This window comes from Leptonychotes weddellii, chromosome 1 (assembly GCF_054177405.1).
Source record: "Leptonychotes weddellii isolate Sample4059 chromosome 1, ASM5417740v2, whole genome shotgun sequence".
Taxonomy (NCBI): Eukaryota; Metazoa; Chordata; class Mammalia; order Carnivora; family Phocidae; genus Leptonychotes; species Leptonychotes weddellii.
This window is the reverse complement of record NC_138369.1, coordinates 14,066,508-14,094,431: the sequence shown is the minus strand read 5'-3', so window position 1 is coordinate 14,094,431 and position 27,924 is coordinate 14,066,508. Positions and strand designations below refer to the sequence as shown.

Below are 27,924 nucleotides of genomic sequence, written 5' to 3'. Positions count from 1 at the left end.
CACAACAGTCCCATGCAGAAATCACTGGTTAGGAAAGTAGCCATGGCTTTGCCTGCCCACAGGGAAGGACAGGATAGCAGGGCCTGGTGGGGAAAAAGAGGTTATGCCGTCACTGCGCACAACACAAATTTCGCAGGACACTCTGGTTCTGAGAGTGCGCCTCCAAGCTGCCCTCCACACTCCCACTTCCTGGTCTTTACACCTTCTGCCTCCCCGAACCCGGTCCCAGAACCAGAGCTGGTCTGGGTGACTGAGAGAACACAGCAAAGTGAAGGAATGGAGACGTCTAAGTTTAGGTTACAAGCGATAGTGTGGCTTCCATTCTGGGTGCTCGCTCACGTTCTTGCTCTTTTTAATCACTCACCCTGGGGGAGCCCCTTCATGAACGGCACCCCGGAAAGGCTCGTGCAGTAGGAGCTGAAGCCCCTGCCAACAACCCCAGGAGTAAGTTGGGAGGTAGGAGCCCCAGCCCTGCTGAACCTAGGAAGCCTGCAACCTCACAAGGCCCGGCGCCTGAGCCGCCCAGCCAAGGTGCCTGGCTCTCAACTCCCAGAAACCACGGGAAACCTGGTTTTCTGTTTTCAGTCACTAAACTTTGGGGTCATTTTTTTCCATAGCACATAGTTAGTTTCCATAACTAACACAGCTGTGTTACTACTGACAGTCAGTGGCTAGGGCTCGGGACTATCCCGTACAAGGGATTTTCCTGCGCCAGATGCTGACTGAGAGAAGGCAGGCTGACCACCCAAGGATGTGAGCAGAGCAACCTGATGTGGTGGAGAGTCAGCAGAAATGTGTTCCCAACAATTTCAATTGTGTTGTTTTATTCAGAGACTAGCCTCTAAAATGTCTTATGTGCTCTGATTAGAATTGAACATAACAACAAAAAAAGATTCAAATAAGAAAACCACAATGCAGTTCTGTAATTTGAGACAGTAATTGTTACAAATCCACAGCACAAGGGAAATTCTGAAGGGCTAAGAGAAGTGCAGCCATTACACTCGGCCACTGGGTGTCTGGGACTCAGGGTGAGGACTGGGGAGGGGCGGAGGGCGGTGCTGATCTAGGTGACAGTTTCATTAGGGGTTTCAAAGAGTGGGGATCCCCAGGTCCAACCTGTGAAGAGAAAGTGACGTAGAGCTGAGAAAAAAGCCCCTTGAGAATTCAGACACTGTTCTCTCAGTGCCCAGGGTCCTGCCAATCTTCCAGGCTCATCCATCAGTGCTGTTTTAGGAATGACAGCAGGGCACCTGGTTGCCAGTGGATACGACCCAATCATCAGGTGAATCCTGCATGTGCCAAGAATCCACTATATTATAACCCCATTACCCCGAGTCCACTAAAAAGATCCATACCTGACAAAAGGGCAGCTTATGAGGATAAGATAAACACAAATAGCTATTCCTCAAAGCGGCGGCTCGCCTCGCAGAAGTATTCTCCCTCTCCCCGTCATCCAGGTATGCCTCCTCTCTGCTCCCAGAGGAGCACTGAACACACTGTGCCATCATTTGTTTACCGGACTGTCCTCCCCATTCAACTAAAGGGCGGACGGCGGACTTCCCTTTTCTACTTCTCTAGCTTCCGACACTGATGCTGGCATACATGCATTCAACAGTCACTGAAACAAGAGCCCCCAATGTGCCAGTTCTGTGCTCGTAAGGACACTTGATCACTTCTGCGCTCAAGGGGCCTATACCCTGGTATGGGAGATGGACATGGGAACCAGCAACTACAACAGTGTGGGTGCTCTGTCAGGCTGCCAGGGCAGCAGAAGGGGGGGACAGGTCACCCGGAGGGGCAGGGCTAAGGGATGCAGGGCTGGGGAAGAGGGCCTTGCTGGCGGAGGAGCAGAACGCACACAGGTGGCACAGAGAACAAGGCCAGAGGGAAGCCTGCACGGGGCATGTTGTGGCTAGTACACAGAGGGCGACGGAGAGGAGACTGGGGTGGCCAGCAGCTACCAGGGCAGGAGAGGGCCAGTGATGGGAGACATGCTTACAAGGTCAGGGAACTGGGAGTGGGATGGGGAAGGATGTGGGTAGAGAGCTACTGAAGCAGTCTCGCCGTCCTCCAGGGCCAGGATGCCAGCTGAAGTGGCAGAGCTGGTCTCAGGACAAAATGAAAATGGGCTGTTTGTGTGATAGTTACTGGGCTACGCATCCTGAGGAATCTGCCAGAGGATGTGATTGGACTAACCACCAAGAAATAGCTAAATAAATACAAAAAGGTCCTTAAAATTAGAACTCCTCTGGGATAATTTAAGGTTCTACCATTTAGATACCAGTATCTCATATATAGATAAAAGAGCCAAAATAATCAGAGAGCACAAGTTCTAACTAAATCCTCAAATTTAGTCCATTGCTTAGAACGTTACCGATTCCTGGGGCGCCCGAGTGGCTTAGTTGGTTAAGTGTCTGCCCTTGGCTTGGGTCATGGTCCCAGGGTCCTGGGATCGAGTCCCGCATTGGGCTCCCAGCTCAGTGGGGACTCTGCTTCTCCCTCTCCCTCTGTCCCTACCCCCTGCTTGTGCTCTGTCAAATAAATAAAACCTTAAAAAAAAAAAAAGTTACCAATCTCTCTTCTAAAATAAACTTCCCCCAAAATTACCTTGAATGACCAACTGTTCCCCTGCCTCTATGTTTCTTACTTTTTGTTGCTTCCTTCCTCAGTTTTGGCCTTTTTCATAATTCTCTTGACCCTACTTGGGCCATATCCTTCTCTCACAAGTGTCTGCCCCGACCCGTGCCGCTTAGGAGCTCAGAAAGGGCCTAGCTCCACCTGCCCTCCACCTGCCCTCCACCGTGCAGGGAAGGGGAGGAAAACTGAGTCCAAGGCTGGACCAGAGGAGGGTTTGGTTAAAAGGGGTCAGAGAAACAAGGCTCCTAACTCAAGAGAAGATTAACTCCTACTGTCTGATATTTGTATTGAAGAAGACAGGAAATAAAGAAAATTCTTGAATCAGACAATGGATCTATATGAATTCTACTTTAGTGGTAACAAGTAGGACATAAAAGAAGTCTAAGATCTAACTTTTGTAGAGGGAAGAATTTTATACCATCATGCATCTGGAAAGCTGAGCGGTGTAAACCTGAAGTTTAAATCATTAGTTTTAGAATGAGAACAGAGTTCCTTCTGTTTAACATCAATGACTGATAATCCCTTTGAAAGGGCAAAGCAAACACAGTAGAAAGGACCAACAGAGTAGGCTACCATTCATTTTATCTAACTTGTAGTTTATGAAAGGTGGTCAGCATTTAATGGTCAGAAAGCCACCATAAACATCCCTTTATACTTACAGCCTCCTTTTCTCTGTCCATGATAGTTTCCAGCTCCTCAAAATGTCGAAGTTTGATCTCCAATTTCTTCATTTGTGTCTCAACCAACAGGGCCACCAGAGACTTGATCTTTCTCTCCTCCACGGCAGCCAGATGCTAAGTGTAAAAGATCATTCAAATTATTTAGGTAAACATTTGTTTAAAATAGAGCAACAAGAGGCGCCTGGATGGCTCAGTTATTAAGCGTCTGCCTTCAGCTCAGGTCATGATCCCGGGGTCCTGGGATCGAGCCCCCATCGGGCTCCCTGCTCGGCAGGAAGTCTGCCTCTCCCTCTCCCACTCCCCCTACTTGTGTTCCCTCTCTCACTGTGTCTGTCTCTGTCGAATAAATAAATAAAATCTTTGAAAAAATAAAATAAAATAGAGCAACAAAATGCTGAAGTTGCTATTCAAAGTAGGGATTATAGAATTAAGAATGGTGCCCTAGATGCCTCCTTTGTGTCTCTACCAAACATTTACTTCAATTTAATATAAATGTTGCTGAATTTCTGGTCCTTATAGGTATAAATATCCCTTTTAAAGAGTTAAAAAAAAAAAAAACCCACAAAACCCTCCCATGGTAAACAACGTCTCTCAAAAAGAGCCCACCAGGAAGGGGCAGTTTAATCAGGACCCTGGCAAAGAGGACACAAGTAGCCTGGGGTACACCTCCCCATCTGCCACCCACTTACCCTGCACCCTCACCCCTCTACTCTATGCCTCCCGTCACTATCCTTCCGTCCTCAGGAACTGTCCAGGGACAGCTAAGCAGTGGTTTCCCCCCACACCCAACATTCAGATGTAAAGCCTCTGCTTTCTCTCTAGTGAGTGGCACTGGCTGTGGAAAGGAGGGGGTGAACAATATTCCACCTCTATGTTTGAGGATAGGATCTGGAGCAAGAGAAACAAATATAGTACAGGATAAGGAGTTACTCTGGAAGAATGTGCTACTCGCCTGCCACAGGATGATGAGCCCTATTCACACTTCTTGCCTACTCAGCAGCACACAGAGGAAGGTACCACATTACACAGAGAAGATGAAAGGCCCATATTTCACCGTGACTACCTGTACCTGGCCAGGGGTCAATCCCACCTTCCCCAGACACCATCCAAGAGCTGCGCCAACAAACTCCCAACACCATTCTGCATTCACTTTCGTTATATCTGCTGAATTTATGTGCTCATCTTTCTTCCACACAAGTGAGAAGTAACATGAAGCAGCTGTCTTACTGATTTCTATTTCATAGAGAATCTAGAAGGAGCTAACATGCAGGAGACATTTAACATAGGCTTTGGGGAGCTAACTTAACAGACAACACTTAAATGAGAGTCTTATTTTTCACTCTTTTATAGTTAGAAAGAGAAATACAGTTTTATACCATAGAGATCCATCTATAGGAAGATGCAGAAGTATAAGCAAAAGGTGACAATGAGCAGGTTTTATGAACGAATCTACAGTTGTTCATGAAGTGTTTGCCTCCCTAACCACATTTTGAGCTATAGATCAACTTTAAATAAAGATTACATGATCTTAAACCTGCTAATCATTGTAGAGTGTTATGCAATTTGTATTTCTGAATAAGAAATGCAGCACAACATAAAATCAGAAGGTTATAAGGAGGCATCACACAAGAAACGGGTCTCCCTTCACATGTTACTAACTTGCCACCAGTAACCCCACCTTCGGAGAAGACTCATGTTATCAGTTCCCAGATCTATTTCTAAGAGAATAGAACCTGTAGAACTCTGATGGCTTTGGCAGAAAATGTTCTATTTTTTTGAGAATTATCCAGGCAGTTGGGAACATCCCCATGTACTACTACACCAACACACCAAACTATTTCCTCTCAAAACTGAAGATCAAGAGTTTTCAAATAGAAAGGACCACTACAAGTAACAAGAAAATAAAAATTGAAAAAATACACAGCAAGGAACAACTCTGGAAATTTAAGACCATGAAACAGTGAAATCCTACAGCAGTTTCCAGAAAGACAAAGAAATAAAAAAATAGATTACAAAAAAAAATTCAGACCGCATCAGGCTTCTCTCACAAACAAAACTAGGTTTTTTAAAACAATGGTAAAATATCTTCCAATTCCGAGGGATAACGCATTTCAATTTAGAATTTCAAGTACGGCAACTTAAATGAATTAAGGGCAGGCACAGGATAAAGACGTATCTGAAATCAAGGACTCAAAAAGTTTACTGCTGGGGCTCCTGGGTGGCTCAGTTGGTTAAGCGCCTGCCTTTGGCTCAGGTCATGATTTCAGGGTCCTGGGATGGAGCCCTGAGTTGGGCTCCCTGCTCAGCAGAGAATCTGCTTCTCCCTCTCCCTCTGCCCCTCCTCCCTGCTTGTGCTCTCTCCTCCCTGCTTGTGCTCTCTCTCTCGAATAAATAAAATCTTAAAAAAAAAAAAAACTTAATTCCTACACCTGTTACTGAAGGATATGGTCCAGTTAATTTAGTGTAAAAACAGAAAAAGGCAAAGACATGAGATCGAGAAGTCACAGACTCAACCTAAGAAAGTAGCCCTAAGTCCATAGGGGGTCACCAACAGGCCAAAAGTAAATAGGAACGAATGAAACAAGACTGGCAAGGTGTTGATAACCAAAGCTGGTGGTGGATACACAGAGAGTCATTATACTATTCTATTTCTATATATATTCTAAGAGTTCCTTAATAAAGTTTAAAAGGGGGTGGTGGGTGGGTCAACAGCTGGTGCCATGACAACTGGATATCTGAAGGCAAAACAATGAATTTGGACCCTATCTCATATCATATATAAAAATTAACTCAGTAGGTCAAAGATCTAAAGGTAAGAGCTAACATTAAAAAAATTCTGAGAAGAGGGCGCCTGGGTGGCTCAGTTGGTTAAGCGACTGCCTTTGGCTCAGGTCATGATCCTGGAGTCCCGGGATCGAGTCCCGCATCGGGCTCCCTGCTCGGCAGGGAGTCTGCTTCTCCCTCTGACCCTCCTCCCTCTCATGCTCTCTGTCTCTCATTCTCTCTGTCTCAATAAATAAAATCTTAAAAAAAAAAAACAGTTTGGGCGTCTAGGTGGCTCAGTTGGTTAAGCAACTGCCTTCGGCTCAGGTCATGATCCCGGAGTCCTGGGATCGAGTCCCACATCGGGCTCCCACCTCAGCGGGGAGCCTGCTTCTCCCTCTGACCCTCTCCCCTCTCATGCTGTTTCTCTGTCTCTCTCTCTTTCTCTCAAATAAATAAATAAAAATCTTTAATTAAAAAAAAAAATTCTGAGGAGAGGAACACCTGGGTGGCTCAGTTGGTTAAGCATCTGACTTGGTTTCGCCTTAGGTCATAATCTCAGGGTCATGAGATCAAGCCCCGCACTGGGCTCTGTGCTAAGCATGGAACCTGCTTAAGATTCATTCCCTCCTTCTGCCCCTCCCACTTGTGTGCTCTCTCTCTAGGGAAAAAAAAAAATTCTGAGAAGAAAAAACAGGAGTAAATCTAAATGATCTTGGGGGTGAAATAAAAGATTTCTTAGATGTGACATCAAAAGCCTAAGTGACAAAAGGGAAGATTGAGAGGTTGAACTTCATCAAAATGAAAAACATCTCTGCTTCAAAAGACCCCATCAAGAAGGTGAAAACACAGCTCACACTCTGTGAGAAAATATTTGCAAATCGTATGTGTGATGAGAGATTTGTGTCCAGTGTATAATGAAGAACTGTGGCAACTCATGGCTCTGGATGAAGTGATGCTGGCAGAGATGTGGGGGGACTTCAAATACAAGCTGGTCACCATCTCAGACACATGGGAAATTTTGAAGATGCAGAGTCGGGTTCAAGGAAAGACAAAAATTCCTGTAAACTCCCTTTTGAAGTGATAAAGACTCCTTCAAAATCCCAATCGTAAGTTCTGCAGAGTCACAGCCAAGGATCAGGGGTGGTCCTGGAGGAGAAGGACCAAATTGCCATCTAGCTTCACCTCAGCCCTGACCCCTTCTCAGGTCTGTCAACACCACAGAGGAACACTAAATCGTATAGATGGACTGCACATCATCACCTGGGGCATCTAAATTTTATGTATATATGAAATATTTTTTTCTTCCTATTCAGAGAATCTAAATTTTTATACATATCTGGCATTTAATCAAAACAGCAGATCCACAGATGGCACAGACATTAGACTTAGTAGGCAAGAACATTAAAATATGTTAAGATCACTCACTATGTATAAGAAAATGTAGGAAAATATGGATAAAAAAAGAAGTTCAATATATTTAGAATTTATATAAGGATCAATATATACCTGACTGAAATTATGTCTAAAATATATGATAACTGAAATAGTAACTCCAAGATTAGGTTTAAAAGCAGAAGATATGCCTAATGAACTGAAAGATAGGTCAACAGAAAATATTCAAACTGTATCAGAGAGGAAATGGAAAAACAAAAACAAAAACCCACAACCAAGCATAAGAGACATAGAAAATAACCGCCAACCTTGAATTCTGTACCCATTGAAAATATACTTCAAACAGGAAGGTGAAATCAAGACCTTTTAAGAGAAACAACAGAGAAATCATTGCCAGTAGGCCTGCACAGAAAGAAGTTCTCAAGAGTTCTTGGAACAGGAGGAAAGTAACCTATTTCATCAAAGAAAACACTGCAGTGGAGAAAGGAAGTGAGAAGCAGTGGACAAGGAAAAGCAGTAAGGTTCTCCCATTACTGAAGAAATGGTAAGAACACTTGGGATTAAACTGCAACAACTCAAGGATGCATCCTAAAATCACTAGAAACAACGCTGAAAGCGTAACAAAAGTCTATGGAATTAACAAGATCACAGAGGAGAAAACAGAATAAAAAATAGTAGATTACTTAAAAATAAGACGTTACCACTGGAGGAAACTGGTGAACAGTCCACAGGATTGTTCTGTGATATCACGTTCTGCAACTTCTGTGAAGTATAGTTATTTTAGTTTTTTAAAAGATTTTATTTGAGAGACAGCGAGTGAGCACAAGCATGGGGGAGGAGCAGAGGGAGAAGCAGACTCCCCACTAAGCAGGAAGCCCTATGTGGGGCTCGATCCGAAGACCCCAGGATCATAACCTGAGCTGAAGTCAGACGCTTAACCCATTGAGCCAGGTGCCCCAAACCATAGTTATTTCCAAACAAAAAGTGGGAAGAAAAAAAAAAAAGCCTCTTTAAGGCTATACAACTATCAGGTGGCAGAAAAGGGATTAAAAACCTGGCTAAAGACTCTTCAATGTGACATACACGGTCTGAGGTAGGAGAGGTACTGAACAGTGGCTGTCTAGGCAAACGTTATGTGCTACTTTATGCATCAAGTGTGGTTTAATTACCTGAGAATTTAAACTGGACCAGTGTTAGCCCTTAATCAGATACATTTAGAACGTTCTTTAACAGTTTCCTGTGTACTCGCCTTGTTGCCTTTTACACTAAGAGTTTTCTGCCAAGCCAACCCCTGTGGCTCACTTCTCTCTTGATACGCCACATCAACAGAGGTTCATAAAAGGCAGGAAAGGGCAGGCTAGAGGGCTTACTGCCTGCACAGGAATACCTTGGAGATAATGGAGGTTCAGTTCCAGACCACCCAATAAAGCAAGTATCAAAACAAAGCAAGTCAAATCAATTTTTTGGTTTCCCCAGTGCATAGAAAAGTTATGTTTACACTATACTGTAAAGTCTATAAAGTATGCAATAGCATTATGCCTCAAAAAATGTATATAGCTTAATTAAAAAATACTTCATGGCTAAAAAATACTAACCACCATCTGAGCTTTCAGCAAGCGGTAATTACTGGTCACATATCACTGTAAGAAATTCAATAATGAAAAAGTTTGAAATATTCCAAGAATCACCAAAATGTGATACAGAGATGCGAAGTAAGCAAATGCACTGCTTTTGCAGTGACAGACTGAAAAACGGCACTGACAGACTTGATCAACTCAGGATTGCCACCAACCTTCAATCTGTAAAAAAACTGCAGGATCTGTGAAGCTCCATAAAACGAGGTATGCCTGTGTAACCATGGCCTAGAAGTTACCCTGCCTCTCTGCTGTTTCCTCATCTAGGACCCCGGAAAACAACTACACCCACATGAGGGTGGTGGTGAGGAGACACACAACGTACAGAGAACAGTGCCTGGGACACAGTGGGTGACTGGTACTTCTGAGCTAACAGTGCTGTGGCCCTGGGAGCTCCTTTTGTTGGAAGACCCTCCTCCACCTGCCCTGGACCACTTCTAACATGTCTTTTATTTATTGTAATTTTTTTAAGATTTTATTTATTTGACAGAGAGAGACAGCGAGAGAGGGAATACAGGCAGGGAGAGTGGGAGAGGGAGAAGCAGGCTTCCCGCGGAGCAGCGAGCCCAATGTGGGGCTCAATCCCAGGACTCTGGGATCATGACCTGAGCTGAAGGCAAATGCTTAACGACTGAGCCACCCAGGCACCCCTCAACATGTCTTTTAAAACTCAGCATCAGGCATCACTTCCTCTGGGCAGCTTCCCTGCGTCATGGCTCCCACAGTCTCCATGATGATACTTACTGCGCTATATTTTATCTATTCACCTGACTTGCACTACCCAGGGCCAAGGCCTGGGGAAGCGCCATGTTTTGCATGCTTGGCAACTTAAGAGAGAGAGGCAATAAGGACATGAGGTGGAGAGTAGAGAGAACAGGGAGAAGCGGCAGCCTTTATCAAGTCTAGAATTCACCCATGCTCAAAGTCAGAAAAACCACCAGAAATCTCTACAAATGAACGTGGGCACTTTGTGGAGTGAAATATGAAAAACCCGTGGCCTTCAAACTAAAGAAACAAATTTGAGTAAAAGACTTAGGGAAAGAAAAAACAAAAACTTCAATCTCTAAATTCTGCGGCAGTTTGTTTACAGATTTATAGAATTATTCAGTCTGACCTCTAGTTAAAGAAAAAATTTTAATAGGTATCAAAATTACCCCATATCAAGTATAAAAACTGTTCACTGGTGAGCTTGATAACATTTGGATTTTGAGTGGAAACCGGAGAAAAGAATTAATGTTCCACATCAAATTTGGCTTTTTCATATTTTGGGCCTTAATAATAATGTTTATTTATGTATTAGCTCTGATTTTCTTTATACAATTACTAAAACCAAATGACTGCACCTTCTCCTCTGCTCCATCTTGCAATCTTTATTTGTAAGAGGGGAAATGCAACATTAGGTTTCTCTGAAAGAAATGGCCTGGTCCTTTGCATTGCCTCACTTTCTGAATTTTGCTGACTGCATCCTAATGAATGTGTTAACATGCCATTTCTTGATCTCCTGTATTTCTAGATCTAGGGGAAGAGCCTCCTTTTTTATTTGACTTCTATGACTATCCTTATTTTTACTGGTTCAAGCTTTTGCACCTGGGAGAAGGCAAGAAAGTAGTATGCTTCACAGAACAGCATATGTCCTGCTATCAAGAATCTATGAAATTGGGCGCCTGGGTGGCTCAGTTGGTTAAGCGACTGCCTTCGGCTCAGGTCATGATCCCAGAGTCCCGGGATCGAGTCCCACATCGAGCTCCCTGCTCAGCAGGGAGCCTGCTTCTCCCTCTGACCCTCCCCCCTCTCATGTGCTCTCTGTCTCTCTCATTCTCTCTGTCTCAAATAAATAAGTAAAATCTTTAAAAAAAAAAAAAAGAGTCCATGAAATTATGCTACTTTAGGGGCTCCTGGGTGGCTCAGTCGTTAAGCATCTGCCTTCGGCTCAGGTCATGATCCCAGGGTTGTGGGATCGACCCCTGCATCGGGCTCCCTGCTCGGCGGGAAGCCTGCTTCTCCCACTCCCACTCCCCCTGCTTGTGTTCCCTCTCTCACTATGTTGTGTGTGTGTCTCTCTCTGTCAAATAAATAAATAAAATCTTTAAAAAAAAATTATGCTACTTTACAGATTTGGTGACATACACGTACTAAGTCAATGCAGTAGAAGAGACACGAAGGCTTATTAGAAGTAAATTCTGGAGGAAATTACAAAACCTTCACAGGGCCTTGAAATGATTAGATAAATGTTAGGAAGCACTGGACAAAAGTTGTTAATGGATCCAAATACAACTCGTGTCTGCTTAAAAAAAAAATCTGAGACGGTAAAAGTGAGAGTTAACTATTGAAATTCATTACTGGACTAAGGGGGAATACTGGGTTTTATTAAGCACTTACGACATTCTAGACACCATGCTGTATTTTCATAATACTTCTTTTACTTCTAATAATAACGTGCTAGAAAAGAATTCATTATATATAGAAAGAAACTGAAGCTTAGAAAAGTTAATAATCTCACCAAGGGTCACAGTTAAGTAGGAACTGAACTCCTTTCTGAAGGGCACCTAGAAAAAAAACTGGCCAGTAAGGCAAGCCACGGAGACAGGGAGGAGTTAACTGTATTAGATCCTTCCTTCTTTCTTCTGTTCTTTATTTTTTGGTTCTTCAAAATTAGAAACTTCAATCACAAACATACTAAGAAAACAAAAAAACAACAACAAAAAAGGTACTTTTTTTTTTTTTTTGAGCTAGCTGTTGGGTTTTTAATTGTAAAATGTTGGATTAGAATGGAGAATTTTATCAGATTATGTCTCTGCATTGGTTGGGACCAGCCAGACTCCAAGTCTGCAGATCTGGATTTTGGTCATGGTTCTACAACTAGTCACCTAACTTTGGGCTTCTCATTACCTTCTGTGGATTTGTTTCCACATCTACGAGATGAAAGAGTTCAAGAAACTCAAAAATCATCTTCGACATTACAGAGGAAAGATCTTTGTTGTTAGGGATTAAATATCTACTAAAGCAGTAATCCATCCATAACATAACTTGTGTAAAAATCAAATATGCAAAAGTAGACTAAATTTATGTATTGTGTTTAAGAGTTTCATTCCAATATACATTATATGAAATTGTATATAATCCCTAATTAGATCTCATTTGATACTGACTCCTTAAGGTTACATTTCCAGCATTTTATACATGTTCTTTAGTTTGTTTGTTGTTTTTTTTTTTTCCTTCACAACTAACTGTAAATCCTAATGGCTCAACCAAAATGTGAGGTTCAAGATTAGCGGGTTGACTTTGAGTTCTTAAGAGGCAGGCACCATCCATATCTCTTTGGTACCAAATAAACCCACTATTGTAGTTGAGTCCAGCACATAATGGACACTCAGATACTGGTTTAATGAATCATCAAAATATGGCACTTTCCAGCTTACAGAATGTTTTTTTAATTTGATTCTTATAATAATAATCTTGTCAGAAAGGCAGATCAGAAAGGCCTTCTGATTCAAACAAGATGATACACGCTCAGAAAATTTATTTTAGTTGCCTCAGGTTAAGAGACAAGTAAATGGCAGAGATGGAATTAAAAATTCAAATTTGAAATCCAATGGCCTTCTACAGTTATCTACAAATGTCTATTAGAACTGATATTTTAGTGGATACTTTCCTGGGGAATTCTTAGAAGGGACTTGTGGTAGATTAAAGATGGCCACAAAGTCACTGGCCTTCTTTCCATGGAGAGAAGGGTCTATAATCCCTCCTTTGGAATCAAGACAGGCTCTCTAATTGCCTTGCCCAACAGAAAACAGTGGTGCCCTTTTCTAGCTCCCCGCTTAGGAACTTCATGTCCTGACCCTTGGAACGTTCCTTCTGGGAGTCCCCACCTGCCACATAGTAAGTATGTACCAGAGACCACAGGGAGAGACCGTGAGACTGTATGAGGAGGGGATAGGGTCCAGCCACCCTTGCCAAGGATTAGGACTTGAAGGGATCTGTCTCAGACACTCCAGACGAACCTACCCATGAGGTGAATACCACTACAGTTCAACAAATAACCCTGTGGAGCAGAACTGCCCAGGTGGCTAGGGCTCAAATTCTGTACAATCATGAGATATAATAAAATGGTTGTTTGGTTTCTTTTTTCTAACTGCTAAGTCTTGCTTTGGGAAGAGAAATTTGGTATCTGGAAATAGGGTGCTGTTTTATCAAAAACCTATCAAGAAAGATCCAATGGCTTTGTATCATGCAGTGGGCGCAGGCTGAAAGGACCTCAAGAAAACCACTGGCGAGAGCTTTAAGACAGAGAGGGAGAGCATACTGGAGGTTGGAGAGAAGTCAATCTTTATTCTATAACGACATTGTCACTTCTAGTGATGTGGACAGTAGAAAGGGTCATTAATGAACTTGCGGATCTGGCTGGAGTGATTTCCAGGCAAAACATAAACGTCCTTTAGGTATTTTTTTACAAGCAGCCAGAAGAGAAAGGAACCAAAGAAGGAACTATTCAGTTTCCAGGCCATCATTATTGGAGTCAGAAATCTCCTAGACAACTGAGAGCAAAGAGAGCAGGATTTGAAAAAAGAGCGGTTTTTCATCTCTAGTTGCTACCAGCAAGGATTTAAAACTAGAAAATGGCTTCAGGACAAAGATAAAATCCAGAGCACTACCAGTTAATCATGACCTCAGAGTAAACAGCTCAAGGTGTGGCTGTAAGAGCTTCTGAACCAAGTGCATGATAGGATTTCTAAGAATTACAAGGGTATGCCTGCCCCTTAGACCCTCTCTATTAGATGGGAGGATCTCTAAGTATCTTTAGAACATGTCTCCTATATTCTATATTACCATAAACTAATGTTTTCATTCAAGCTTGGAGTTTTCAATCAGCCATGATTTCTTCCCCTTCTTTCCTTCTGGGACTCTTACTGCAGGTAAAGAAAGCCCCTTAGCAGCAAAAACAGGGCTGCTTTTTTAATGGAAAAGGAAAATGACTCAGAAGGCGGAATCCAAAGCCCAGAAGGCCAAATCAAAAGCTGCAGAGAATAAGTCATACGGGGCAGGACCGGGCCCTGGTGAAGAAAGACACTGGAAATGCGCACCTGACTAGATTTCAAAGTTGCTATGAACCACAAGTGCTCTCTTGGTGCCTCCCATTTTCACCCTTCTTGAACGTGAGTGCAGTTTTTCTCCACATGTCCTACCACTGTTATGTCAGTTCTCAAATTCTTCCAACTGAGAAGACCGAGATGCAAGGAGCTGTACCTGAATGACCATTCCTAAGGGAGCTTCATCTGTACCTGGACTTGATTTAGAGAAGACCTCAGACCCCCAGCCTTAGCCTGACATCATAAACATGACACAACGTAATCTATACTTTTCAACTGGGAGAAATGTAGGTAATTTGTGACCAGAGGGCAGACTGTGGGGTTAGGGTGGCATGCCTTCCATCTAGAGGTGTGGTCAATGATCCCCGCACCTTGAATCTGGATAGAACTTTTGAGTGGGAGAGCTGGGTTGAGGTCATACAATGCCAGGTTGGACTCCCAAGACATAAGACACTGGCAGGTTCCCATTCTCATTGTTCAGGACACTCTTCTCATAAAGTTATAAGCTTCCACGTACAAAGTCCAACTACTGTGATACCATCCTAATATGAAGAAGCCCAAGATGACTCTGTAGATGAGCTGTGTGGGGACGGTGATGCCAGCCAGTCCCCCGTGGTACAGCCACCCCAGGTCCCCCCTCACAGCCCAGCCAATGCCACACAGAGCAGGACTTTTCCAGCCAAGTCGGCCTGAGCTTCTCACTCACAAAAATGGTAAGATACAATAAAGTGATGATGTTCTTAAGCCACCAGGTTTTGTGGTGGTTACACAGCCATGAGGAACTGGGGCAAGAGCACTGCTGATGCTCAGGATGTGGAATCCTGAAGGTCTGGCCACAGTGATGACCAGGACCTTCCCAAGAAGGGCTGGAGGGAACACCCATGTATTTACATACTGGCTTTATGGAACTTAAGAATGAGGGCACCTGGGTGGCTCAGCTGGTTAAGCGACTGCCTTCGGCTCAGGTCATGACCCTGTAGTCCCGGGATTGAGTCCCGCATCAGGCTCCCTGCTCAGTGGGGGGTCTGCTTCTCCCTCTGGCCCTCTTCCCTCTCGTGTTCTCTGTCTCTCATTCTCTCTCTCTCAAATAAATAAATAAAATCTTTAAAAAAAAAAAAAAGAATGATGAGTCTGGGAGTGTGCCACAGATGCATGCTAGATGAAGAACAACCACAAAAAGATTAATGATAACAAAGAGGTAACCTGGTTGTAATAGAGTTAAGGTGAACTCTACACAACAAAGCATGGATTTCGACTAGTAGAACAAGGGTAGATTCTGTTTAGTCATTTAAGGATGAAAGTGAATAGGGCTAACTATGGGCAAAATGATCAAATAGGTTAATTTCTCCTTCTGTCTTCTCTCCGCAGTATCAAGTAAAAAGATATGGTTTCGGGGCGCCTGGGTGGCTCAGTCGTTAAGCGTCTGCCTTCGGCTCAGGTCATGATCCCAGGGTCCTGGGATCGAGGCCCGCATCGGGCTCCCTGCTCGGCGGGAAGCCTGCTTCTCCCTCTCCCACTCCCCCTGCTTGTGCTCTCTCTCTCGCTGTGTCTCTCTCTGTCAAATAAATAAATAAAATATTAAAAAAAAAAAAAAGATATCGTTTCAATGATCAATGCATATAGTGTCAATCCATTTCTGTCAATACCTAATCTGGTTAAGCCTTAGAACTACAATGTCCAATGAAAAATTTCCTATCTCAAGAAAGAATTTCAGGCAAAAGGGAGCAAGTAAGAGGTATCACGGAGGGGCAAGAAAGAATCTTCCTGTTACTCCAGAACTAACACCCAGTAACCATGAAGACAAACCTACTTTAGCCATTTCAAGGTACATGGACATGGGATGGTGACAGAATCAATCTGAAAGAAATGTCTGTGGTCTTAAGAAAATGTGATCTCTGTTATCTTGGAAGAACTGAATCATCCTGCTGCTGAAAAAAAGAAAATATATTTTAGTTTGGGGGGGTTTCTGGTTTATTCCAGCAGTAGTTCTGGACTCCTCCTTCCAGCTAAATCTAAGCACCCAGATGGAAGGGATATAGAGCACCCAGCCAATGGTGTTCCTTCTCACACCCACACACCACTCTTCAGGTGGGTCAATTCACAGCGTGTCAGTAGGTGCAACGAAGAAATGGATGTGCTACTGAAGAATCCCTCATATGGCAAGGATGGGGAAAAGCCAGAAAGCATGCTCACCCTCCCTGCGGAGCTAGATTCAGAACCTATAATTAGCACTCCATGTCAGTGTGACAAACAATTAAAATGTATCAAGGAAAACTCTTAATAACAAAGCTGTTTATAGATACAGAAGAACAAAAAGAGAATAAGAGAAAACTTGGATTGGCTAGATAAACTGTACTAATTACAGTAATTTCAGTGAATTCCTTACTCTTAATTCCCATGTAGCACACAAATGATTATGTGTGCTATGAAACGCATGAGACCCAGCTGTAAGTGGCACTCAACAGTTCACGCGTGCCAAGTCATGCATCACACACATGTGTATCACTCACAGATCTGTGGAAAAGGCAGCTGTCATGAGAATAACGATCTAAGTTCCCAGTTATCAGAAATAAGACTGAGAGAGCATGAGGGAGTGAAAATTCAGTGACCTGGAAGGAAAATGTTCTTTGGACTCTTCTAAACCTTGTACGGAGTATGGAAGGACTAGGGCAACTGATCCATAAGAGCAGTTTTTCTACAGTAAAGGAATCAAACAGCTGTTGCAAGGTGGTCAGGAGTGCACAATACACAAACTTTTGTGCCCAAAGCTGCACATCTTAACAGCTATGAGGCCATCGTGTTTTCATCCGCCATGAAAACATCATGAAGCATCTGTAAAATGTTTTATGGAGTCTACCATTTTAGTTCCTGCTCTGGCAACCTACAGTGAAGCAGACACAGCGGCAGAGGGAGAAGAAACAACGAGAGGGCAAGGGAGAGAAACATCTCTGTGAGAGGGAAGTGGGTCCAGAACAGCCCAGCTGGAGACGTCACAGTGGGTTCTGTCTGGGAGAACTGCAAGAGACAGTTCAGGTCAGACAGGCAAAAAATGACGCTTGAGAACAGAGAAGTGTCTTGAGCAGGAAAACTCGTGAACTGCACACTAAAGAGTTTGAAATTTTCGCCTGAGAGAGTTAGGGAGCTTATTTAAGAAAGTATCATGTTTGTTCCTGTTCCTGTTTGTATTTTTAAAGATTTTTCTGCATACTGTACGATTCCATTTATATGAAGTCAAAAAAGCAGAAAGTAATCCATGGCATTAAGAGGCTAGCAACCATTCTTGGGGGGAGGGGCACAGTAACTGGAAGGGAATATGAGGAAGCTTCTGGAAGGCTGGGAATGTTATGTTGCTTGATGTAGGTGTTGTCTGTGAGCCCATAGGTGGGCTCAGTCTGTGAAAAATTCACTAGCTGTAGACGTATATTCAGTAGACTTATTCAAATATAAGTTATACTTCAATAGAAAATTTAAAAAATGAGAAAGATTCCTCTGGCTGAAAACACAGAATGGGCTGAAAAAGACAGACAACAGATGATGGGAAGCCAGCCTAAGGGAGCAGTGAAGGGGCTGGGCATCACCAGGGGCACTAACACAACCAAGAAGGATTTGGTGGCTTAGCAGCCGTGGAAAGTGAAAGAATTAGAGGAGACAGAGAGGACCCCAGGCTGTGGGTTTGAAGACTGGGGGGATGGTGTGCTGTCAGCTGATAAAAGTCACGAAGGACAGAAGCCCTCCTGGCCTCCAGTTCATTTGTGAAACAGGCCCAAGGCAGCCCTTAAGGTCCCTGGTGACAGTCTGAACAACGAGAACTCAGCTCATAGACAATGAGGTGCCAGAGTCCAACCTGGCAGAAGAAAGAGAGGCTTCAAAAACTATTTCTGATGAAGGAGCAAAACCAAACAGACGTGAAACCACCATCAAACTGGTGTCTACATAAGTACTCACTCGGTCAAGAGTGCACCTCAGCAGTCCCCAGAGGTAGGGGAAGGTAGAGGAGAGAGAATACCTAATACTGCAGCTAAATCACCATGAAGATCAGGAGGCATCCTGGGAAGACACTGGGAAGTCTGAACATGCAGAACCTCCAGCTACTGTAACAGGAACCAGCAGCTGGGGGAGCCACCTGGAGGGACTGGCAACACCCCTCCTCCTCATGGGCGGCACCTATGCCCAATGGTGGGCACTCAAAACGGAGGTCTTGTGGTTTGAACTGGGTCATCTGTGGGTCTGTTATAAATCATGCATCACAGATTAAACACTTGGAGAAGTAGTCTGCAGCAGCTGTACAGTCTGGGGGTATTAAAGACCATGAAAGAGTATCTTTACCAATGGATTAAGAACAGCTCAAGATAAAACGATTAGGTATGTTCCAGTAAATACTGCTCAAAACATGGGAATCTACAATGGAAGGAAACTACTTCGCAGGGTACGATGGAGAAGAGGTGAAAAGGGTTTTTTTAAAACTCATGCCTGGAAGGCTTTAAAATGCTAAATTAACACAAAGTGGGGAAAATAACATTCTCCTTTCTTCTTAAATATGCCACGAAGCCAATACTAGGTTATAAATAGAGAAAACCACCCCCAGAAAAGCTGGCAAATTCAAGAAGAAAAAGAGTTATTTTAGGTCCCCCTCTCTCCTTTCAGTCTGTAAGAGCAGGGTGAAGTATTTATACAAGGAAACAGATTTTTGTCTTAAAAATCACAAACATTTCAATCGAGCAGAAATTGGAACAATAGTCCGAGACAAGTTCTGCAGGCCAACACGAGGGACTTTAAGTTCTGTCCCCCCTCCCTGGAGTGTCCACAAGCCAAGAGCCAAGTGCGGAGTGGAACAAGGAATGCCTGGAAGGCAGCCCCCCCACCCCAGACCAGATCTGCGACTCGCACACCCCCGCCCCTCCTCCTGCCTGCGAATTCTTAACCTAGAAATGCCGGTCAAGCAGTCATCTCCTGTTGGGTACTACCATTCCCAATAACGGAAAACAAGGCGACCATTCACGGCTGAAGGGAGCCTGGCAAGGGCTGTGAGCAGCAAACCTTGGCTTTGGTTGCAGCTGAGGCGAGAGCAGCTGCGGCAGCCGTGGCCACATTTCCTTCGGAAATTTCGTGTTCTACTTTCTTCTTCCCGAGATCGCTTTCTCTTTCTTTACAAGTATCAGTGAGTTCCTTGTTCTCTTCAGTTTCCTTTTCTTCTGAAAGAAATCAGAAAGCTTTATTACCAGTGTGCCCAGCCTCAATAAGCCACCGTACTTCTCACCTCCGCCACATGACCAACTAGGACTGAGGTTACAAAGAGATCTCAGTGCCGCCGCCTTCTTAAGATTTGTGCAGAATCATTCCATGCATGTAAGTGCGCCTCTATCTGAGACAGATTTTCTGAATAGTACACTTTGTCTCCCCTTCATTTCTCTAAGCGCTCTGTGTAGCTCCCGAAGATACAAAGGGAACTAAGCCCGAAGACCAACAAGATCAGTCAATGCAATGCTCCCGGAAACCCTGGGGTCTGCAGGAAATCAGAAGCTGAGTACTAAGCACTTCCGCAAGCCACTGACTCGGAGACCAAAATGGCAGGTCTGCGTGGTGACTTCAGTCACACAGAACAACTTGTCTGTCTACATGCTACTGACACAAGGCAGCCCCTAGCATTAGCACTCGGAGCAAAATAAAACTCTAACGTGTATTTACTGTTACATTAAGAAACAAACCCAAAACGAGTAAGGAAATATTTCTGTATAATTAAACTGCCCCCGCTTCTCCAGTGCTTTTTAGTTTTACATGATAAAAGTCTAAAGAGGGGGCGCCTGGGTGGCTGTTGGTTAAGCATCCAACTCTTGATTTTGGCTCAGGTCGTGATCTCGGGGTCATGAGATCAAGTCCCACATCGGGCTCCGTGCTCAGTGGGGAGTCTGCTTGAGATTCTCTCCTTCTTTCTCTGCCCCTCCTCCAGCTCTCTGGCTCTCTCTCAAATAAATAAAATCTTTTAAAAGTAAATAAAGTCTAAAGAGTTTCCTTGAATTACCTGATTTGGTATCCTCACTAACTTCACTGTCCTGCTCCTTCTCACTATTTTTTTCATTTTCTCCATCTTGTGCTTTATCCCCTTCGTCTGTTTCATTTTCCCCTTTGTTTTCTGCCTAAAAGGGGTACAAAAGAAGAGTGAGCAAAAACAGTCCTTCTACAAGTGACATTACCTTAGAGTAACAAAAGCCTCTACTATTTTTGGCAGGAAACGAACTAGGTTCAGAAGGGCCTTGGAGAGAAGAGCTGGAAAAGAAATTAATAAATTCAAAGAAATACCTTTCACTTCCTCAACACCTGAGTGCTCACAGGTCAATACGCCTCCAAAACACACAGTCCCTACCCTCTCTGTGCCCTCTGCTATAAAGCCAGGGTCACAGTGTCCAAAGGATGTCATGGAAATTCATGTATATTACTTACTGGTTAAACAGAGAAAGGCTTCATAAATAAACAAATGAATTATCGACTACCTGTCCAAAAGGACCAAGAGCATTTAAACTGGACATGATCAACAGAGAAGCAAGATGGAATGCTGCCAAAATAAAAAAGCTGACAAAGCCCTTTAATACAGTCATTTGCTAACGGTTTTTAGGAAGAGTCACAACAGGGCATCAATGACTATGCTCTGGGGACCGAAAACTTCAATTCCTCTGGTCAGAAATTGGTTTCATTTATGGATTTTGAAATCCCTGAGACCTTGGACAAATCATGGAACACTGTCTATAAAATGAAGAGATTATCATTGACTTGATGAGACTGTTTAGGAACCAGATGAACTCATAAATCCGTAAATGTCAAGTACAAAGTATAATATTTAAAACAGTATAAGAACTATGATTTTACCTCATCCTCATCTAATTACAATTTTAAAACACATGGCAATCAAGACCTTAAATCCCAGCTTGTATATGTTCACTCAAATAGTGAATGAATGCTCATCATGTGCTCCTAATCTTATCTTTTCATTGAAGTATAGTTGACACACAAGATTTTATTAGGTTCAGGTTTACAACATAACAATTTGATAATTCTATACATTACACAATCCTGTGATAAAGCTAGTTACTGTCACCATACATTATGACAGTATTGACCATATTCCCTATGCTGTCAGCCCCGTAACTTATTTATTTTATAATGGGAAATTTGTACCTTAATCCTCCTTCACCTACTCTGCCCATCTCTCTAACTCCCTTCCCCTCTGGCAATCACCAGTTTGTTCTCTGTATTTATGGGTCTATTTCTGTTTTGTTGTGAATGGCAAGATTTCATTCTTTTTTATGGCTGAGTAATAATATTCCTGTGTGTGTGAGATACACACCACTTCTTCTTTAACCATTCATCTATCAATGGACCTTTGTGTTGCTTCCATGTCTTGGCTATTATAAATAATGCAGTGAACACAGGGGTGCACATATCTTTTTGAATTAGTGTTTTCATTTTCTTGGGATAAATACCCAGTAGTGGAATTGCTGGATCATATGGTAGTTCTATTTTTAACTTTCAGAGGAAGCTCCACAGTTTTCCAGAGTGCCTGGACCAATTTACATTCCCATCAACAATACACAAGGGTTCGTTTTCCCCATATCGTTGCCCACACTTGCTGTCCTTTTGATATTAGCCTTTCTCATTGGTGTGAGGGGATATCTCGTTGTGGTTTTGATCTGCGTTTCCCTGATGATGAGTGATACTGAGCATCTTTTCATGTGTCTGCTGGCCATCTGGATATCTTCTTTGGAAAAATGTCTGTTCAGGTCCTCTGCCCATTTTTAAATCATGTGCCCCTGATCTCGAAGACGCTGTAAAGTCCTGTTCTGCCTTAGTCACCAGGCATTCGGAGCCTCTTTGAGTTAGAGAGCGGGTCACAGACATGGGGCACTGTGATGGTGCCTTCTGCACACAGGCTTTAGTGTCCCTCCCCCACTGTTGGTCGGATCTTTGATTCCCTGTCCTCCACTTCAATTCCAATCGTTATAGAGCTACCTGCTCTTTAAAACCGACCTCAAACATCATCTTCTCATTAAGACCTGTCTGATTATTTTCCTGCTGGCAGTTAACTCTCCTACAAAATCCCTTAATATTCTATAATTCTCTTCTGGCACAAGTACAAGACCAAGCCCTTGTAATTCAATATTCATAAAAAACACAATTTTGTATTCATTTTCCCAACTGTGCCTGAAAGGGATATAAAAGAGGAGGCCGGGGAGTGGATAAATCTTCCCAGAATGAATCAGTGAAAAATGTCATACGTTATGCTTTGTGAGAATTACACCTTAAACCAGCAAAGTCCAATGGCTGAAAGAATCATTTATAATCCCCTGAGAGGGATCAAAGATCAAAATAAACCCAAACCGTTATGCTCTGAAAGACATGCTCTCTCTTTGTCTTTCCTGTGGTAGGAGAATTCAAACAGACAGACTTCACCTTTTCAGGCTGTTGACCATCAGTATCTGTTTCCATTTTTTCCTCTTCAGCCCCTTCTACGAGCAAAAGAATAAGAACAAGTAACACAAATATGGAACAAAGGTAAAAGCTACCATATACCTGTGATGCTTGAAACACAAGTACGCACAATAATATGGATGAGTCTCCCAACTGTAAGGCTGACATAAGAAATCTAGCATAAAACACAGGCTTTATGACTATATTAATTTCAAAGTTCAAAAATAGATGCAAGTAATCAATGGTGTTAGAAATCAGGACAGCGGTTAACCAGGGAAGGGGTGGGCAGACAGAAAGTGATTCGGGGGAAGGGGGGGCCTGAGGTGCTGGTAATGATCTTTTTTTGATCTTGGGGCTGCTTACATGAATGTGTTTCATTTGTGAAAATGCATGGAGCTGCACACTGAGGGTTTTTACTGTTCTGCATATATAAAAATAAAAACCTCAAAAAAATTTCAAGTACAAAAAAGCAAAAAAAGAACCCCAAATAATTTATTACTATTTAACCAATGCTTAATGAGAATGTATCCTGAGTATTTTGCGTCGGGTACTGGAGAAATAATGCTAAGCTAGATATTCACTGAACCTCCAGAACATCACATTCTGGATGGAGAAGACACAAAGGAACAAGTCCATCACAGATGTGCATGCAGGGGACGCTGTGAGCAGCAAAGAGGGCACGACTGTTTCAGTTGGGGAAGAATAAATGGTTACAGCCATGCAGACATGACTGGGGCTGGGGGTGGGTAGTACAAGTATGGAGAAGGACATTTCAGGGGAAGAGACAGAAAGAATCAAGGGTGCGGGGAAAACGTCAGTCCTTGGTGATGACTAGGAAAGGGGAAGGGGGACAGATGGGAAAGATCAGAAGGAGGGACATAATGCTGGTAAGGGCCTCAGGAGGAAAAGCCCTGAATGTGGTACTAAGGGAGTCTTAACTATATATATATATATAACTTAACTATATATAAGCTTACCTAAATGCTTAACTATATGTAGCTAAGAAGTTAATGAAGATTTCAAAAACAACACAATCAGATAAATATTTTTGGTTTTACAATTTTATATAGAAACAAATATTTTATACATAATGAGGGTTTGCCATGGTTTTAAATAAAAACGTTCAAATATCCTACAGCTTTAATTTGAATATTATCCTCTTTAAATAACAAGACTAATAGCATTTATCCTCAATGAGAATACTTAAAACATATTTAAACAAACATAGTTTAAACTAATCATGTTGAAGTTATTGAATAGGAAAATCCCTCTTACTCTAATTCTTACAGATGGAAGCAAGCCTTGCTTTCAGAATTCTGACTGACCAGGAGCTCCAGGGGGCATGATAGTTTGGGATATCACAAATCTCACATAAGGTAGAAGATTACTACCTTCCAAAAAATGCCAAAAGACTACAGTGCCAGGAGTGGGGCCAGAGTGTGGAAGTAGCGGAGCCAGGCTCTGTATTTGGGATCCTGTACCTGGATGGAATATTTGGAAAGTTGGAGGGGTAGGGTCACACCCAGACATATTTGCTTTGAGCAGCTCAGCATCAGGAAGCTGAGCACTGGACTAGCCAGGTCCAGGGCAGGGAAAGGAAGCCCGGGATTCTACAGAGCCGGCCAGGGGGGGTGGCCAAACGGGATCTCAAGCCAGTGGCAACCCCTGGCTACTAAGAGAAACAAAATCCTCTGCAGACAGTTTTTCCAACCCCAACTGTAGCTGTCCAAGTAATGAGCTCACAAAGAGCAAAACACCAAGAAAGGAAGCCACTAACACTGAGCAGAAACATCAATCGACAGTGTCAGCACTCAAGATTGCCAAGATGAGATCTGCCAGATCCCAAATCTAGCACAGCCATTGATATAAGATAATTAAAAGAGAGAATAATAAAGATCTCCAATCAACAATATTAGAGATGTGCAGAGATTTTTTTAAAAAACCCAAAGATCAAAAAATTTTCTAGAAATAAGGTCAAGGGAAAGAGATTACACCAGGTAAAAAGAAAAGCACAAATAAAACACCTCTAAAGAAATGATCCATACAGAGACCACGAAAACGGGAAATACAAAAGCATAAAAGATAAGCCAGGCAAAAGCAAATCCAAGGAATGGTGGCGTCTTCATAGTACTATTACTTAATACAGGCATCAAGAATAGAGCATTATGAGAAATGGAGGGTGACAATGTAATGAAGAAAAGATTTAATTCACCAGAAAATTTTAATTTTTCATACTTTTAGGAACCTAATAAAAGAGTGTCAAACTATATAATGCAAAAACTGACAGAATGGCAGGACAGAAATGAAAATGTGCCTCACAGTGGGGATTTGAATATACTTTACTCAATTAAGATCAACAGTGGATGTAAATGCAGCAAGATGGTTCTATGCCCACCAATCAGATAATATATACTTATTTAATTTCAAGCTTACACGTTACGTTAAAAAATATTGGTCACAAATTAAGTCAAAGAGCAAATTTTAACATTTTTCAAAAAGTCAGTGACATACAGCCCAAGGTTTCTCACCATAAGGCAATGAAATTAGAAGTTAGAAGTTTAAAATATATAGATAAATTTCTCTGTGCTTAGAAATGTAATTTTGGGAGTCAGTAAAAATAGCACAAAGAGGGAAATGGAAATGTAAAGCCTTCTTGAACTTACATCAGAAAAGTAAAAAAAGCTTGATGTTTACAAGCTCTATATTCTTGAGAAGAAGCAGAAAAAGAATAACAGAATATAGAAGGTACGGAGAAAAGCGTAACAAGGATAAAAATCAAAGAAATAAAAAGCAAAAATACGACAGAATTAAAATATACAATAGAGAGACTCAATATACCCCAAACTTGGTTCTTTGAAATAATAAAGTCGATAAATTGATGTGAAAGATCAAGAAAACTGGGGCGCCTAGGTGGCTCAGTCATTAAGCGTCTGCCTTCGGCTCAGGTCATGATCCCAGGGTCCTGGGATCGAGCCCCACATCGGGCTCCCTGCTCCGCGGGCAGCCTGCTTCTCCCTCTCCCACTCCCCCTGCTTGTGTTCCCTCTCTCGCTGTGTCTCTCTCTGTCAAATAAATAAACAAAATATTAAAAAAAAAAAAGATCAAGAAAAGACAAAGGCACAAATTAATTATATAAAGACTGGAAGAAAGGTCGTAACTATTAATAAGGTCAAAATAGAAATGACAAAGTACTGCCAAAAAACCTTATGCCAAACAGAAAAATTAAATGGACAAATAATTAGAAAATGCATTTTACCAAACAGATTCAAGAAGAAAAAGAAGTCCTGAGTAGGCCCATAACAAAAAAATAAAATAATTTAAAAACTTAAAAAACCAAACCACCACAGGTCCAGGTGTTTTTACTGGGGGAATTCCACAAAACTTCCAAGGAATTGAGGATTACCATCTTACTTAAACCTTTCTAGAGAAAAGAAGAGAGAATACCCCCTAATTCATTCTATGAGGCCAGTATAACCTTGATTTACAAATCAGATGCAGACAAACAGATAAGGGATAGTAGAGCCACTAGGCTAAATCTCACTCACAATCACAAATGAGAATCTCCTAAGCAAAAAAATCTGAAAACAATACAGCAGTGTATAAAAAAGGCACCACATTATGACAAATTAATATGACAGTATCAGAAAGATAATTTAACATTTATGAGTCTATAAATTTATAGACTTACTTGATCATACCCATGAACTATCTGTTAAGACTCAGTATCTTTCATGACAAGCTCCTGGAAAACCAAGGGTACAAGGGAAGTTCCTGAGCCCCCAGAAGACTGTTATCAATAATCATACAACAAATGTCATCCTTCCTGGAGAGATGCCTACAGTATCTCCTCCAAAATCAAGAGGACATGGGTAACAGTATTACCATGTCCCTTTAATGCTGCCAGAGTGGTTGTACCCCAAAGTAGTCAATTAAGAAAATGAAGCAAGCAGTTTGATTGTAGAGAATAAAACTGTATACCTAAAAGAATCTGCCAAAAAGTTACTAGAAATAATCACAGGGCAAGGTGGTTAGCTATAGAATTAACATACAGAAACAACCACTTTTCCCCATGTTAAAAACCAATTCTAGATAAAGACACGTGAAAAAAACAAACCTGAATATTTCCAACACAACACAAAAAGTGCTAATCATAAAGGACTAACTTCACTCTATTATTTTTTAAAATAGATTTTATTTGTTTGCTTGCGAGAGAGAGAACATGAATGGGGTGAGGAGCAGGGAGAGGGAAAGAATCTCAAGCAGAGGGCGCCTGGGTGGCTCAGTTGGTTAAGCGACTGCCTTCGGCTCAGGTCATGATCCTGGAGTCCCGGGATGGAGTCCCGCATCGGGCTCCCTGCTCGGCAGGGAGTCTGCTTCTCCCTCTGACCCTCCTCCCTCTCGTGCTCTCTGTATCTCATTCTCTCTGTCCCAAATAAATAAATAAAATCTTAAAAAAAAAAAAAAGAATCTCAAGCAGACTCCACGCTCACCCCAGAGCCTGATGTGGGGCTTGATCCCACAACCCTGAGATCATGATCTGAGCCGAAATCAAGAGAGTCGGTCGCTTAACCGACTGGGCCACCCAGGAGCCCCAACTTCACTCTATTAAAATCAAGGACTTCTTTTCATTAAAAGATGCCCAAAAGAAAGAACAAGTAACCAAACAGGAGAAAACAAAGGCAACTAGAGCAGTGTATCAGATTTATAAAGCAAACCATAAGAACTATTAAAAAGTGAGCAAAAGACAAGTAGTTGTGTTATAGAATGATGTCTGTATGACCAGTAAACAGAAGATACTCAAATGAGTTACAGAGAACTGTAATTTAAAACCACAATGGAGGAGCACCTGGGTGGCTCAGTCCGTTAAGCATCCGTCTTTGGCTCAGGTCATGATCCCAGGAGTCCTGGGATTGAGCCCTGGGTTGGAGCCCTACATCGGGCTCCCTGCTCCACAGACAGTCTGCTTTTCCCTCACCCTCTGCCACTTCCCCTGCTTATGCGCTCTCTCTCTCTCAAATAAATAAATAAAATCTTTAAAAAAATAAAATAAAACCACAATGGAATGTCATTTTACACCCACTACATCTGCAGAGCCTAACACTAGGAAGTGTATGATCGAGTGTTATGGTCCAAGTGTCAACTGATACACTCACTATGGGGAAAAAACTAGAATTTCCTAAAACCCTACAACGCACAGGATTAGTCCACAACAAAATAAGAAGCTACACAAGAATGATCAAGCTTCAATGTTCAAAATATTCAATGCTC

The 27,924-nt window shown here is 42.4% G+C and overlaps 1 protein-coding gene across 1 annotated transcript in view; it reads right to left on the bottom strand.

Annotated features, from left to right (window-relative positions):
* Nucleotides 1-27,924, bottom strand: part of SMARCC1 (SWI/SNF related BAF chromatin remodeling complex subunit C1) — a 136,069-nt gene that overhangs the window by 23,976 nt on the left and 84,169 nt on the right. Inside the window, exons 18-21 of the mRNA XM_081805583.1 lie at nucleotides 22,639-22,694; nucleotides 20,216-20,330; nucleotides 19,234-19,388; nucleotides 3,297-3,431 (exon numbers count right to left, since the gene is read on the bottom strand). Of these exons, the coding sequence (XP_081661709.1) occupies nucleotides 3,297-3,431; nucleotides 19,234-19,388; nucleotides 20,216-20,330; nucleotides 22,639-22,694 (461 nt within the window). The remainder of the gene's footprint in view (nucleotides 1-3,296; nucleotides 3,432-19,233; nucleotides 19,389-20,215; nucleotides 20,331-22,638; nucleotides 22,695-27,924) is intronic.